This window comes from Triticum aestivum, chromosome 5B (assembly GCF_018294505.1).
Source record: "Triticum aestivum cultivar Chinese Spring chromosome 5B, IWGSC CS RefSeq v2.1, whole genome shotgun sequence".
NCBI lineage: Eukaryota > Viridiplantae > Streptophyta > Magnoliopsida > Poales > Poaceae > Triticum > Triticum aestivum.
This window is the reverse complement of record NC_057807.1, coordinates 258,660,027-258,675,888: the sequence shown is the minus strand read 5'-3', so window position 1 is coordinate 258,675,888 and position 15,862 is coordinate 258,660,027. Positions and strand designations below refer to the sequence as shown.

General features: G+C 48.2%; 1 protein-coding gene across 1 annotated transcript; it reads right to left on the bottom strand.

Moving 5' to 3' along the window:
• Window positions 1-3,208: 3,208 nt before the first annotated feature.
• LOC123115951 (phosphoglycerate mutase-like protein 4) lies at window positions 3,209-4,826 on the bottom strand. The gene is made up of 6 exons (XM_044536978.1): window positions 4,532-4,826; window positions 4,394-4,444; window positions 4,201-4,311; window positions 3,979-4,101; window positions 3,780-3,855; window positions 3,209-3,653 (listed from the first exon to the last, which is right to left on the bottom strand). Exons 1-6 carry the CDS (start codon window positions 4,652-4,654, stop codon window positions 3,433-3,435), a joined length of 705 nt encoding a protein of 234 aa, XP_044392913.1. The 5' UTR covers window positions 4,655-4,826; the 3' UTR covers window positions 3,209-3,432.
• Window positions 4,827-15,862: the final 11,036 nt, after the last annotated feature.

Sequence of the window (15,862 nt, the reverse complement as noted above, 5' to 3'; positions counted from 1 at the left end):
TCTTGTTCTTCTTGAAGGTCCTCTTACCCTTCTTCTTAAAGTCGGTATTGTGTTGGACACCATTTTTACCTTGGGCTTGTGGGAGTTGAAGTTCTTCGGGTTCACCATGTTGGCGACAGAAGTCCCTTCGACCCCTTTTCCGTGCGAGTCTTTTTCCCTCGAATTCTGCTCAACACTCAGATGGCCAATGACATCCTCCACAGAGAATTCATGCCTCTGATGTTTCAGGGTGGTGGCAAAGTTCCTCCAGGAATTAGGGAGCTTAGCGACTATGCAGCCCGCGACAAACTTGCCCGGTAACTCGCACTTAAGAAGCTCAAGCTCCTTAACAATGCATATTATCTCATGAGCCTGCTCCAGTACAGGGCGGTTTTCAACCATCTTGTAATCGTGGAACTGCTCTATAATATACATTTCGCTCCCAGCATCGGCGGCCCCAAACTTAGATTCGAGGGCCTCCCACAAGTCCTTGGCGACATGCACATGTAAATATGCGTCGACCAGTTTATCTCCGATCACGCTAAAAACTGCTCCGAGAAACACAACGATGGCCTCCTTGAGCGCCTTCTCCTGTTCAGGAGCAATCGTTCCCGCGGAGACACCGGTGACCCAGCACACGTTCATAGCCGTGAGCCATAAAGTGGTCTTCGTTTGCCAACGCTTAAAGTACGTACCGGTAAACTTATCCGGTTTCAGCGCAGCGGCAGAGCCATTTGCCAAAAAATTACTACACATAATAGGTTTTTGGATTGCTGAGTAAATAGGCAATTTGTCGACTAATTTAATCCATATATATATTACTAGCATGGCACTGACTGAATTGACGACGTACTGACTTTGATCTAAAAATGCACGTACTAAGAAAACAGTAGACAAATCTACACATACTGCTAGTACTGCTAATACGAAAATAAACAGGAGTGGGATAAACGTGTAATACCCTCCAGTAGGCCAGGCAGAAGCCGTGGCGGCGGTGACAACAACAGTGGCATCCTCGGCGGCCTTCTTGTCGGCCTCGGTCTTCTCGGCGGCGGCACGTTCGGCGTTGGTGGACATGGTAATGACGAGGACGACGCGGACGTAGAGGAAGTAGACGAACGGCGAGCAGTCGCGTAGTCGCTTCCCAAAAACCTATTCGCCCCTCTCCCGTCACGCCCAATATGCGACACTATCCTAAAGGGATGCGAAGGTCCCACCAAGGATAGAACCGCATATTGACACGCTTTTGCAAGGTGGATATCATTACAACATACCATTACATAATAGTTGGGGATACATACAAGGCATACAAATGCCGCAAGAATATATCAACATCATACATAGAATAACATCCGGCTACGGATGAAACACAAACAAAAACTTAAATGACATCCACCCTGCTAGCCAGGCTACTGACCAGGAACCTAACCCCAGATCGACGAAGAAGAAGAACTCAAAACGGGCAAACATCGCTCTCGCGTCATGATCATCGCATTACCTGTACCTGCAACTGTTGGTGTAGTAATCTATGAGCCACGAGGACTCAGCAATCCCATTACCATGGGTATCAAGACTAGCAAAGCTTAATGGGTAGGGAAAGGATAAGTGGTGAGGTCGCAGCAAGCGGCTAAGCAATTATGGTGGCTAACATACGAGTACAAGAGTAAGATGAGAATCTAATCAAACGGTCGCCAACTAGTAATGATCACTAAGTGATCCTAAACTACTTACGTTCAAACATAACCCAACCGTGTTCTTCTCTCGAACTTCACGAAAAGAGACAATCACGGTTACGCAACGTGTATGGTGTATTTTAGTTAAGTTTACTTCGAGTCCTCTACAACCGGATATTAACAAATTCCCATCTACCACATAACCGCGGGCATGACTTTCGAAAGATTAAACCCTGCAGGGGTGTCCCAACTTAGTGCATGACAAGCTCACGATCTGCGGAGACAATCCTCCATCGCGGGATACTCCGATCAGACTCAGAATCTCGGTGCACAAGACATTTAGACAATGGTAAAACTAATCCAGCAAAGCCTCCCGGCGTGTCGATACCTTGATAGTAGCCGCGCGTATCTAGTCTCAGGACACATCCGGATGGGCCAGCCTACATGTATATACCAAATACCTCGAGTTTCCCCGAGGCGGCCCCGCAATCTGCCCGTTTGAAACCAACACCATCAGCACTGGCCCCGCTCTGTATGTAGAAAAATCCTCGGGTTTGCGACGCCCTATGCAAATTTAATTATTAGGTTCAAGTATTATTATGGCAAATGTTAAAACCAATGTTGGGCCTTAATGGAAGAGTTTTATTCAAAGCGAAACGTCGAGAGGGTCCCATACCCCTCATCGTGTTAGGGACGCAAAAATCAAGGAACATAACACCGGTATGACGGAAATTAGGCCGGCAGACGGGAGACACTGCACACTTATATAGGCGCAGCCGCGTGGAGAGGGTTAGAAGACACTGCACACTTATATAGGCACAACCATGTGGAGAGGCGTGGGCTCGACCCACGTCTGAGTCCGTGACAGCCCACGATCCGACGTCTCGGATCGTGGCCCAGCTGTCTGAGAAATCTCCGTTAATGACTGGCAATAAGCGCGTAGGTGTGAGCTCGGCTCGGCTCAATCCCGCAACCCGCGGCGCGCCTAGGCGGAGGAGGAGCGCACAAGGGCCTCTTCTCTTCTCAAGCTCCAATAGCATGTAGAAGACAATCCCTTATAAAAAGGTCCAACTCCTTCTCCACTAGCGGGATGAGACTAAACTTCTCACTACACTTAGTGCCAATAAAACCACACGAGCCCTTAGAGATTTTTCAGAAATTGCTATATGGGCCTAAAGCCCATCTCTAATTTCAGCAGTAGTAGCAACAATAGTAAACAGTTGCAAACCATAGAGCTATGGCTTTGGATCTGTCGCTAACCCATGTGGAGATTGCTTCAGACTTCAAAAACGTTGTTCAAGACATAAACCTTGGCACGGGAGGGATGAACGCGAGCATTATGAAGGAGATTAGACAGGCTACCACTCTTTTTCAGAGTTGTGCCTTTATCTTTGAAGGTAGAGTATCAAATCAAGAGGCTCATAGCCTTGTTAAACACGCTTTTGGTCTGGATCCATGTGTGGCTCTTAAACCCCCCAGACGTGAATTGTATCCCTATGAACATCATTGATTAATAAAGCGAGTGTGTTTAGACTAAAAAAAAGTTGCAAACCATAGAGTAGTAATTTGATCATTTATTGTTTCACCCACGATGAATTAGTAACACGTCAGTGCAATGACATTGGCCGGTCGAACTGGCTTTGTGTGAAGTGTAGATTGCTGATGAATGCGTCGACGAAAGGGAAACAGCAGTGGTATACTCAAGGAATCGCCGTCACGCAGACACGCCATCACGTCGACGAAAGGGAAACAGCCGTCGATGGCGTGAGTAGTAACGTCGTCACGCAGACACGCCATCGCCGCCAAATGCGTCCTCAAGGAATTCACCTTGATCGAGATGGCCGACGTCGCCGGTCTTCTCGAGGATCCATTCGCCGCCGCCGATACGGAAGACGCAGATCGAAGTGTTGTAGAGCTTCCCGCGCACAGGGCTGGTCGGGTCGGCGTGTATGCACAGCTCCTCCGTGCTGGCGCCATGGGTGACCACGATCACCCGCTCCCCTGTCAATGCCAGCACAAGTAAAACAAAAATCAGATATATATTTTTTCCTGCTCAGCGGCTACTGTTCCGATGCCCATGGACAAAATCTGTGGTGTCAGGGTGAGGATTGATGCTTAGTTGCTTACACTTGTGCTTCTCAGCTACTGTGTTCAGGTACGAGACACACCTCTTGGATAACTGATCGAGGCTCTCCCCACCACCCTACAAAAATGGAGAATGCGATGGAACAGAGATTTCGACGCGATGCCAAGATAATTTCCATGCGAGAAGTGGCAGAACAGAACAGAATAGCCGAGTAAATTCGGACGGAAGCATGGAATTTACGGGGATTTCTTGGGTTCTCGAGTAAGAAGAGAAGATCTCAGGATTCCTTCTGACGGCGTCGTCAAACACCAAGCCGTGGAGATCTCCCATGTGCCTCTCCCTCAGCGCTGGATCCAGCACCAGCTGAAACCAAGCAGCTCATGTCATGAGCCGATCAAGAAACGCATCCATGGACTCAGCAAGCAGCAACGAGCCGAGATGGAACGCCAGCCACATACGTACAGAGGATACGCCGCAGGCTGTGGCTATGGTTTGCGCGGTCTCGGCGGCGCGCTTGAGGTCGGAGGAGTACACGGCAGCTGGCTTGGCTTCCCTCGACAGCCGACGGGCAACCTTGGGATCCGAATTCAGAGAGGGGTCCTCATAAGTATTTAGCTATCGGAGTATTTTTGTCGAGGCTCGAGAGCGTACGTACCACGAGAGCCTGTCGTCTGCCGGTCTCGTTCAGCTCCGGATCCATCTGCCCCTGCGAAGACGAGATTTGGGGAAATGGCTGTGTCAGCCGGAGAAGATCGATGGTGGAGGTGGAGGTGGAGGAGGTAAGTGGACATACCTGGATGGTGCGGGTGGCGTTCCACGACGTCTCGCCGTGTCGCACCACCACCACTTCCGCGAACTGCTTGCCCGGCGGTGACGAAGCAGGAGGTGACGTTGCTGCTCCTGCTCGACCGGCCATGGTTGGTGGCGTACTCTCTCTTACATGCAGCAGAGAGACGAGTAGAAGGAGAGTGGTACCTCCCGGGTTCGTTGCGGACTGGGTTGCAGCTTCCAGGAAAGCGTTGCTCTGTTCTTCTTTATCACCATTTTTTAGTGTAAATCTTGCCGGACACGCGTGCTCTTATTTTAATGGAAGCTGCTCTCAGCTGATCTAATGAAGATACTCTCCAACTCGATGAGCACAACAACAATGGATGAGACAACGCACACGCCTTAATGATGAGTCTTGACGGGACAACAATGCACGAGATATCAGCTCCTCTTGCCGGCCGGCGTCCTTTTCTCCGGCGACAAGCTGACCTTCTTTTGGTGTCATCATGTGTGATCTTTAAAATAAAAACAACGAGAACACCTCGATCGATTTTCAGTCAAATAACTATTAGTGTTAGGGCATCTTCAAGACGCACAAATCGGACACCGCATTCGTCCGTGAATGGGGAAGATCAGTCCACGGACATGGATGCGTGAACCGGTCATCCAAACCTAGGCGCATACATTTCAAGTCGGGTTTAAACTAACCAGATAAATTACATGCAAACCGGATGATTTTCATACAAACTGGACAGAGAACATTTACATTTCGGACATATTTTAAATAAATTATAGCGGACTAGGCTAAAACTAGTCTAATGCCGGCTCCGGTGGATCTCCATTCCCACGACATGTATTTCCTATGTACGACAACCCACTCATCGAACTGTTGTTGGCCAGCCTGGACGAGCAAGGACGGCCGGGCGATGGTGATGGCGGTGGCGCTTGCTCCAGAGGGCTTGCCGACCAGCTAGCCTATATCCGGCTTGCTTGCCGGGCAACTCAGCCGGCTGCAATGCCTGCGATCTCCTTTTTCTGCTCGAACAAGAGCCTATCCCAGAGGAGTGTGGAGCTGGAGAAAGCCATGGAGGGTCTAGTGCGAGGAGGAGACGGATGGCGGTGGTGTGCGGTTTTTGCCCAGTGCTTGACCACACTTAAATAGCGGACAGATGCAAGGCGTCAATCGGAGAGGTATTTAATGCCCGTCGGCAGAGAAACAGACGTGTGACGCTCGGGGCGCCGAAGTAGGTTCCTTGGCACAAGCGCTGGTTTAATGGAGGTAGGCGGGGATGCCCTTTCAATGCGGAGAGAAGGCGTGCGTAGCGGGCAACGTTCTCGATCGGCGAGTCGCTTGAATGTCAGCGCCACTAAGAGGTCGCATCTGTCCGTGCTGCCCTCCCATCCGTTCACGTTGCTCGACATGAATGTCGGCCAGTGCATGCTCTGGGCCGACATGAATGTTGCGCGGCAAGCGGCGCGGGCATTGGATGGAAAGCACGGGAGAGGCGGGAGATGCGTTCTGGGTGGGCCACGGCCATCAGGAGCGGGTGTGGCAGCGGTCCGAACGCCCACAAAGACCCCCTAGTTTTTTTCTGATTTGCGGCAAAAAGCACGTCTGAACCGATCGGTGGACCGATACATACCCGCATTGAATGGCAAAACACGTTTGGACCACGCGGTCTGGACGGTTTGAGTGTCGGTGTTGGAGATGTCCATATTACAGACCAACCAAAAGCATAAAAAGAAAAAGCAACAGGGATGGTCGTTTTGTCTCGAGAGCCGAATTGGATTTCCGAAAGTGGGATGGCTGATTTGTCTTTGAGGTGCATATACTCCCGGATGAACAGTACATTCAAAATAAATAGTAAGTAGATTTTAAATATTTTGAATTTTTTAAGATGTTCTTGATAGTGTACAAGTGTGCTTGATAATTTTCAAGTGAAATGGGATAGCAGTGCTTCATCAGTGAAAATAATAATTAAGTGTTACATTTGAAGTTAACATTTGTTGTTTGACTTGTTTTTTTTCACAAATGTTTAATCTTTCCCCTAAAAGTTGCATGTACCACTTTTGTGTGACAGTAAACATTTGTTTTAAACAACTGACATTTGTAAAATAATATTTTTGGTGTGTAGGGGCGTATGCTCCAAGAGCCGAATTGGACTTTCGAAAGCAACACCCTTACCTTGGCAAAGAAGGATGGCCACATAACCTCATATGTGCCATGTCTCGCATACACCTGAAGACAATGCCTTATATAATGGCCCATTGCTCAGTGATATATGTTGTTCAGTTTTGCTAAAGCACATCTAGATGTGTCCTAAGTATTGCATATCTAAGTCCCACGTCATTGATTTTACATGGAGATTCATGCAAACATTTTCTTTTCCTTCTAGTTTGATTGAGCCACTTAGATGTGCAATAACTGGGGCACATCTAGATGTTCCCTAGACACACATGGGCAATCACTTGTTCTTAAAACCATCATTCTTAAGTTTAAGATCAAAGAGTCCGGCGGAAAAAGGGGAGAGCTCCCCGTTCCTGGTTTTCTAGTAATTGGATTCTCCGGAATCACAAGAATCCCTAGAGTGGGATTCCAACTCAGCACCTTTTGTTTTGAGATTTTGAAAAGAGTTGCTCTTTGGAGAGCATAGTATGATGAAAGTTGTAAGTTGTGTAGGGGGGGGGGGTTATTGTCTATCATTGGCCTTTATGGTAGAACCCGTCGGGGAGGCCTGAGAGGCGGTGGTTTACCCTATGGTGGATGTCAGCGGTTCGAGTCCGCTTATATCCAGCTCGTGAACTTAGAGGATACTATGACAGCGATAGCACCGAATTTTGCCAATTCGGTAATTCGATCTATGATTTCACATTCATGGACGTTGATAAGATCCTTCCATTCAGTAGCACCTTTGGATGGCATAGCCTTAACGTTAATGTTGAGGTTCAAAAGAGGAAATGCTTGTGGTGGATACCTAGGCACCAGAGACGAGGAAGGGCGTAGCAAGCGACGAAATGCTTCGGGGAATTGAAAATAAGCATAGATTCGAAGATTCCCGAATAGGTCAACCTTTTAAACTGCTTGTTCAATCCATGAGCAGGCAAGAGACAACCTCGTGAGCTGAAACATCTTAATAGCCAAAGGAAAATAAAGCAAAAGTGATTCCCTTAGTAGCGGCGAGCGAAATGGGAGCAGCCTAAACCGTGAAAACGGGGTTGTGGGAGAGCAATACAAGTTTTGTGCTGCTAGGCGAAGCGGTTGAGTACCGCACGCTAGATGGCTAAAGTCCAGTAGCTGAAAGAATCACTAGCTTACGCTCTGACCTAAGTAGCATGGGGCATGTGGAATCCCGTGTGAATCAGCAAGGACTATTTGGAGGTGGCTTTGTGCGGTTACAAATTCCCGTATAATCTTTCTCATTCTATAATGACTAATAATCTCTAAAGGATGATCGAGTGTCTTCAAAGGATCCAACTGCATCACAGGGAAAGTTTTTTCTGCTTTGATTATGCTGATTCGGTGACATTATGGAAGGAAAGAAATGAGAGAATCTTCATGTCAAAGACATCTGATGTTCAACACATTTGTGACCTGGCGATTCAGGACGTGGAAGAGTGGAGGATGGATGGTCTTCACAACCTGGAGCATGATGGCATTATTGAAAGTGTGTTATATCAACTAGAAGGAGGGTGAATAGGCGATTTTTACAAATTCGTCATTGATGAATTTCTAGTTGAGGAACTTTTGCTAAGTGACCAAAAACAAGTAGCGGAATAAGTACTTAGGTACATGCATAACAAGACAGTAGCATAGTCATCACGATGAAATGAAACATACACAGAGCACAGGTAGCGTGTAAAACAGGATAAGCAGGCAGAAGACAAGATGACTGAAGAAATAGGATTGAGGAAATTGAGAAAGTCTTCAGTCAAAGTCTTCAAACAGTAACGATCAATTTCATCAACACATAAGCGAGGAAATGAAAGGGTTGAGGAAATACAACCAATAGCTCGGTGAAGATAGTGATTTGGTAGACCAGTTCCAACTGCTGTGACAGTTGTATGTCTGGTTGGAGCGGCTTGGTATTTAAACCAAAGGACAAATAGTCCCAGGACACACAGTCCTTACCGTATTCTCCTTGAGCTAAGGTCACATAGACCTCGCCCAATCACTCATGGTAAGTCTTCAAGGTGACTTCCAAACCTTCACAGACTAGGTCACCCGGCGATCCACAATTCCTCTTGGATGCTCTAGACCATGACGCCTAACCGTCTGGAAGATGCATAGTCTTCAAAGGTAACAAGCGTCGGTTCCACACAGGAACAATCTCTTTAGTGATGCTGAGTCACTTTGGGCTTTAGGTGTTGGGGTTTTGGGTTTTTCCTCACTGATGATTTTCGCTCAAAGTCCTCGGAGGATGGGATGCTCTAAATGACAAGTGTCAGTTTCTCTCGGAGCAGCCAACCATCTAGTGGTTGAAGGGGGCGGTTATTTGTAGGATCGAAAGTAGAGGGAGGGGGTGATTAGACTACTTGACCAAATAAAAATCTAGCCTTTTCCAATTTTAAGTTTTGGTAGATTTTAGCAATTTTACACAAGTCAAGCAATCAACCTACACATGCAATTCTAAGAGTATAGCAGCGGAATGTAAATCATTGCATATGAAGGTAAAGGGGAGGAGTTTGGAGGGAGCAAACGCAATGTTGACACGGAGATTTTTGGCGTGGTTCCGATAGGTGGTGCTATCGTACATCCACATTGATGGAGACTTCAACCCATGAAGGGTAACGGCTATGCGAGTCCATGGAGGGCTCCACCCACGAAGGGTCCACGAAGAAGCAACTTTGTCTATCCCACCATGGCCATCGCCCACGAAGGACTTGCCTCACTAGGGTAGATCTTCACGAAGTAGGCAATCTCCTTGCCCTTACAAACTCCTTGGTTCAACTCCACAATCTTGACGTAGGCTCCCAAGTGACACCTAACCAATCTAGGAGACACCACTCTCCAAAAGGTAATAGATGGTGTGTTGATGATGAACTCCTTGCTCTTGTGCTTCAAATGATAGTCTCCCCAACACTCAACTCTCTCTCATAGGATTGGATTTGGTGGAAAGATGATTTGAGTGGAAAGCAACTTGGGGAAGGCTAGAGATCAAGATTTATGTGGTTGGAATGGAATATCTTGACCTCAACACATGAGTAGGTCGTTCTCTCTCAGAAAATGAATGCTGGAAGTGTAGGCATGTTCTGATGGCTTTCCTCGCGAATGAGGAGAGGGTTGAGGGGTATATATAGCCTCCACACAAAATCTTACCGTTACACACAATTTACCAAACTTGGTGGGACCGAATCAGAAAACTCGGTCAGACCGATTTAGTTCATAATGTGACCGTTAGGCATTTCGGTGGGACCGACATGTCAACTCGGTGGGACCAATTTCTTTAGGGTTAGGGCATAACCTAATCTCGGTGAGACCGATTACACAAACTCAGTGGGACCGACTTTTGTAATAACCTAACCAGAGAGTTGGTCAGGCAAACTCGATGGGACCGATTCGCTCATCTCGGTGAGAGTGAAACGTTACGAAGGGAAACAGGGAGTTTGCATTGCGAACTTGGTGGGACTGATCGCTCATCTTGGTTAGACCGAAACATTATGAAGGGAAACAAAGAGTTTGCAATCCCATCTTGGTGAGACCGAGATCCCTATCGGTGAGACCGAAGTAACTAGGGTTTCTGGCAGTGGCTATGCCAAATGAACTCGGTTGCCTCGGATGGATCAAATCAGTGGGGCCAGGTTTGAATTTTGGTTTGGGACATATGTGGATATGAGAAAGTGGTTGAGGGCTTTGGAGCATATCACTAAGCACTTTGAGCAAGCAAGCCATTAAGCAACACCTCACCCCCTTTTAATAGTATTGGCTTTCCTATGGACTCAATGTGATCTTGGATCACTAAAAGTAAAATATAGAGTCTTGAGCATTAGAGCTTGAGCCAATCCTTTGTCCTTAACATTTTGAGGGGTCCACATTCCTAATCCATGCCATGCCAATCATTGAACTTTCCTGAAATATTCATCTTGAAATAGCATTAGTTCAATGAGCTATATGTTGTTAATAATTACCAAAACCACCCAGGGATAGTTGCATTTTCAATCTCCCCATTTTTGGTAATTTATGACAACATATAGATCAAAGCTTCGACAAATGATAATAAGATTGAAATACACCGTTGCTTTGAGAAGTATGTGATAGGCAAGAGCTTCCCCTAAATTTATGCATTATTTAAGATTTGCTTTTGAATGCAAATGCACAATCGACTAGTATCATGGGTTACTCTTCCATGTCACATACATCTTGGTGGAGCGCTCAAAACGATAGCGATTAAAAGCATGCACTCATAACCAAGCAAAGTGAATGATCATATATGGATATAAGTGTCGGCGTTCTGGATATGGGGTTATCCAGCCCTGCCTGCTCGCAGCCCACTGCGCGGCTCCATTGACGGCTTGGTACGGCCCAACTTCAACATTAACATCTCAAGACCCTCACGAGGGGCCAAGCCTCGCGAGGCAGACGACGCCAAGACCCCCGAGGGGATCGGCCTCCTCAGGCTGGCTCCCGAGGGCCGGAGAGTTCTATGCAAGATACACCTCACGAGGCTCAGCTGATGTGAGCCATGACGACCAAGGCCAGGCGGGCGCCAGGCGCAGGTTTCCTCTTCGGTACAAAGGAGGCAAGCCACGGGTGCGGAGTCCCAAGGAATCAGCCAAAGGTTTACATTCTGGTGCAATGAGACCAAGACCGCCAGGATGGCAGGACGGAGGACATCGACGAGCCCACCGCAGCGTCACGACCAGAGGCCTTTCACAGGCGAAGACTAGTTTGGCCAGGATAAGCTGTACTACTTGTCTCCTTTCAAATCCGGCCATTGTGGGATCCCTTCCCGCCAACATTTGGGAAGAGGACCAAGGCTACTATAAATAGGACTTAGCCACCACCATAGAGAGGGGGATCCATTCTCATTCGACTACCTCGCCAGCTCCTTTGAGCTCAAGAACACCTCACCTCCTGAGGCCAGTTCATCCACTGTACTAGTTCATACTCATTCCTCCAAGGCAATCGGCCAAAATGCTAGAGTAGGGTATTACACCGCAAGGTGGCCAGAAACAGGATAAACTATTGTGTCTCTTTGTCTCTTCGAGCTTGTCGCGCTAGGTTTAGGAGGATCATGAGTAGACGGGCTGGGTAGGTTGAGATCTTCGCGCGCACCCTAGAGTTCGAACCTCTCAAGGGTTTGCGGAACCCGTAAACCGACATTTGGCGCTCCAGGTAGGGGTGCGTCGGATCTTCTCTTCCGTTGATTGATCCACCGCCACTCTGACACCTCCATGGCCGATGCACGCTGGGCTCGCTGAGGGAGACCTGGATTAGGGGGTCCTCGGACAGCCGGACTATATACTTTGGCCGAACTGTTGGACTGTGAAGATACAAGATTGAAGACTTCGTCCCGTGTTCGGGTGGGACTCTCCTTTGCATGGAAAGCAAGCTTGGCAATTCGGATATGTAGATCTCCTTCTCTGTACTCTGTGTAACCCTAGCTCCCTCTTGTGTCTATATAAACCGGAGGGTTTAGTCCATAGGAAAACATACAATCATAATCATAGGCTAGCTTCTAGGGTTTAGCCTCTATGATCTCGTGGTAGATCAACTCTTGTAATACTCATATCATCAAGATCAATCAAGCAGGAAGTAGGGTATTACCTCCATCGAGAGGGCCCGAACCTGGGTAAACATTGTGTCCCCCGCCTCCTATTACCATCAGCCTTAGACGCAAAAATGGTGATAATGCCGAAGACATGGCAGTCAACACCGGATTTAGTGGCTCTAAGTCCGGTCAGCGGAAAAAGCCATTCCAAAAGAACAACTCGAGCCCATCCAGTTTGGACCGCATACTCGATCGTCCATGCCAAATTCACGGCACCCCAGGAACACCAGCCAATCACACCAACAGAGAATGCTGGGCCTTCAAGCAAGCCGACAGGTCAGGTGCCGAAAACAAGGAGCAAGGGTCTCAAAGCGATGACGACGACGAGGAGCCCCAATCACCAAACAAAGGAGGGCAAAGGAGATTTCCCCCGCAAATCAAAATGGTGAATATGATAAACGCCATCCATATCCCCAAACGGGAACGGACGTGCACTCTTAGAGATGTCGACTTAACGGAGCCAGTCGCCCCACAATATAAACTACGGCCGATCACTTTCGATCATACGGATCGTCCAGCTAATACCAATCAGGGTAATTCAGCCGCACTCGTCCTCGACCCAATAATTGACGGGTTCCACCTCACACGAGTCCTTATGGACGGAGGCAGCAGTCTAAACCTACTGTATCAGGACACAGTGCGCTAGATGGGTATTGATCATTCGATGATCAAATCCACTAAAACCACCTTTAAAGGTGTTATACCAGGTGTGGAGGCCAGTTGTACAGGCTCCATCACTCTGGAGGTAGTCTTCAGATCACCAAACAATTACCGTACCGAAGAGTTAGTCTTCGACATCGTCCCCTTTCGCAGTGACTATCAGGCACTGCTCGGACGAACCGCGTTCGCTCGATTCAACGCGGTGCCACATTATGCCTACCATAAGCTCAAGATGCCTGGTCCATGAGGCGTCATCACGGTCAATGGCAAAGCAGAACTCCCCCTCTGTACCGGAGAGTATACCGCCGCCTTAACAGCAGAAGTAACGAGTGACACCTTTCAATCAAACCTCGAATCGACGGCCAAGCTCCTGGTCACCGCTAATCGGGTCCGAACTACTTCGTGGCAGGATAGCCCGGCTCGTCCGGAGCTCAATTAAACACTCTGGCAAAAATCTCGGAAAGGCCACATACTGCGGGTCAACCGCTCTGTGGCATGCAAATATTTCTTGCATTTTCTTTGCAGGTTTACTTTTGCGCGGGCCAGGGCTGGCGACATGGAAACAACTCGAACGCGTAAGGGAATCCTTAGATATTCCCCTCGACGACTATCCGACTACACTCCGGATCCGCACATAGCTTCTTCCCGCCTGGTCTCAGCAGGTTCCGCAGTCATATTTCTTTTTATCACATTACCTGTACCCATATGCATCGACGTATTACTCAAATACAACATGTGGATTTCTATGATGCTTATCTGCTATTGTTTCTTACTAGCACCCTTCGTCAAAACGGCATCCGTACATCATAATATGCCTTAATATGCCAGGGGCTTCATGGTACCCATAATACGACAATAAAAGTCCGAACACCTTCGTGGACGTTCGGCACCCCGAACTTATAGCATTATATGCATCAGCTCCGAATCATGTCTGGGGTCAATAGTTGGGTTTGCCCGGCTCCCATGTTTTGGTACCTTACGTTCCACTATATCGGCTAAGGTAGCACAGGGAGAACTACTACGATTGTGTCCCGGTTCTTCCGGACGAGCACCTCAGTAGAGAAAGCCAAAAACTGACTGTCATGATACGGTGAGAGCTGGTCAGCTGTTCGAGAGGTTGTAAAATCTTTAAGGATTTATTCCGCATAATGCCATAACCAATGCAGCGTGCGATGGATCGGCTTTTCTTTCGATCAGGTGCTTATAGAGCCCCTCGTGCGGTCTTCCGAACACCAGGGGCTGCGCCTACCTTCCTTTTGTCAAACTCCTATGGCTAAGTGAGAGTGATAAAGCCCTATAGTCCGATTTCCTGGTTTGCTGTGCTGAACACCTCCTTCAAGGACCCAAAACTGGGATAAAGAGTGCTCAGGTTTATCCCGAACACCCCCCATACTTATTACATGGGGGCAGAAGCCGACGACTGGCCAACTCTCAGGATTAATATATAAAACGGCCGCACAGGAGGAAAAACTTTAAAATAACAGGCAATAAATAATAGAAATGACCTTGTTCAACATTACAAAGGACAACATGACTGTATTCATGGAAATATAATGTCCTTGGTGCATTGCTCCGCCGCAAGGCGGGCTCCTTTCAAAACACTATCATAATATAATTCAGGCTTGCGGTGCTCCTTCCCCTCCGGCGGCCCCTCGGTTATTAGCTTTCCGCATCCATCTTCCCCCAGTGCACCTTTGCGCGGGCGAAGCCCATTCACACACCCTCCATACAGACCGACCGCTTGATGACTTCGAGTCGAGGGCAGGCACTCACAAGCCGCTTCACGAGCTCGAAGTAATGGCTTGGAATCGGCTCGGCGGGCCATAGCCGGATAATTAAATCCTTCATGGCTAGCTCGGCCGCCTTGTGCAGTTCGATCAGCTGCTTCAGTTGATCGGCAAAAGGCACCGAATATTTTGGTGCCAGATACTGCATCCAGAAGAGCTTATCCGCAGTGTTCCTTTCTTCGGCTCGGTAGAATTTGGCGGCATCAGATATGATGCGTGGAAGCTCTGCAAATATCCCTGGAGAAATCAGAATTCAAATTACCAACTTGATTTTCTCCTTTCAAATACCTGCTTTGTATAGCAAATGCCTTACCATCCGTAATCTTCCTCACCTCCTGGATTTCCTTCAGGGCACCTTGGGCTTCCCCCGGGGCATCACTTGCGGCTTGGCGAGCTTGGAAGAGTTCAGATTCTTTCCCTGATAGACTCTGCTCTAAGGTCTCGCATTTCTTCACGGCCTCTTGAAGCTCTCGCTCAGCTTCAATAACCCTGGCCTCGTGCTTTTCATGAAGGGCCTGCTCTGCGGCGGCCTTCCTCTCGGCTTCGGCCACAGCCTTCTTCAGAGCCTCAATTTCGGCTGTCGCCCCTAGAGCACATCATAAAAATATTTTCATCATGCACACTTATTCATTTGTGCTAAAAGAACAAGGTTTCTGCGCACCTTGGTTATCCCCCAACCGCTTCTTCACTCGGCCAAGTTCTCCTTCGGCCCGCTCCAGACTTTGCCTCAGTCCGGATATTTCCGCAGTATGAGAGGCGGCAGTCGCTACAGACGCCTGCTTATAAACAAAAAAAGAGAGACAGATGTCATCAGTGAGTCTCTTCCGAACGCAAATTTGATCCTCTGTCCGGTTCTTCCTTTCACCGAACAGTGTATCAGGGGCTACTATCTATACTATGACACTCTTCCAAAACTCATAAAACATACCTCAAAGCCTCTTATAAGACTGATACAGGATTCATTCAGTCCACTCTCAGCGGACTAATCTTCTCAATCACCGCACCCATAAGGGCACGATGTTCATCGATGATGGATGCGCTTTTCAGCGCCGCCGATAATGTATCCGGCACCTCTGGTTGGACAGAGGTTGCCGGTGGAACAGGCATGCCCCCTCCAGCTGAGGGAGGCCGCCTGCCGGA

What these genes read in the sequence shown, in the direction of transcription:
- LOC123115951 (XM_044536978.1), bottom strand. Translation starts at nt 4,654, where the DNA reads ATGGCCGGTCGAGCAGGAGCAGCAACGTCACCTCCTGCTTCGTCACCG. An exon ending in ACGCCACCCGCACCATCCAG is followed by an intron (nt 4,445 to 4,531) that starts GTATGTCCACTT and finishes TCGTCTTCGCAG; the next exon opens with GGGCAGATGGATCCGGAGCT. An exon ending in CGAGAACCCAAGAAATCCCC is followed by an intron (nt 3,856 to 3,978) that starts GTAAATTCCATG and finishes CCATTTTTGTAG; the next exon opens with GGTGGTGGGGAGAGCCTCGA.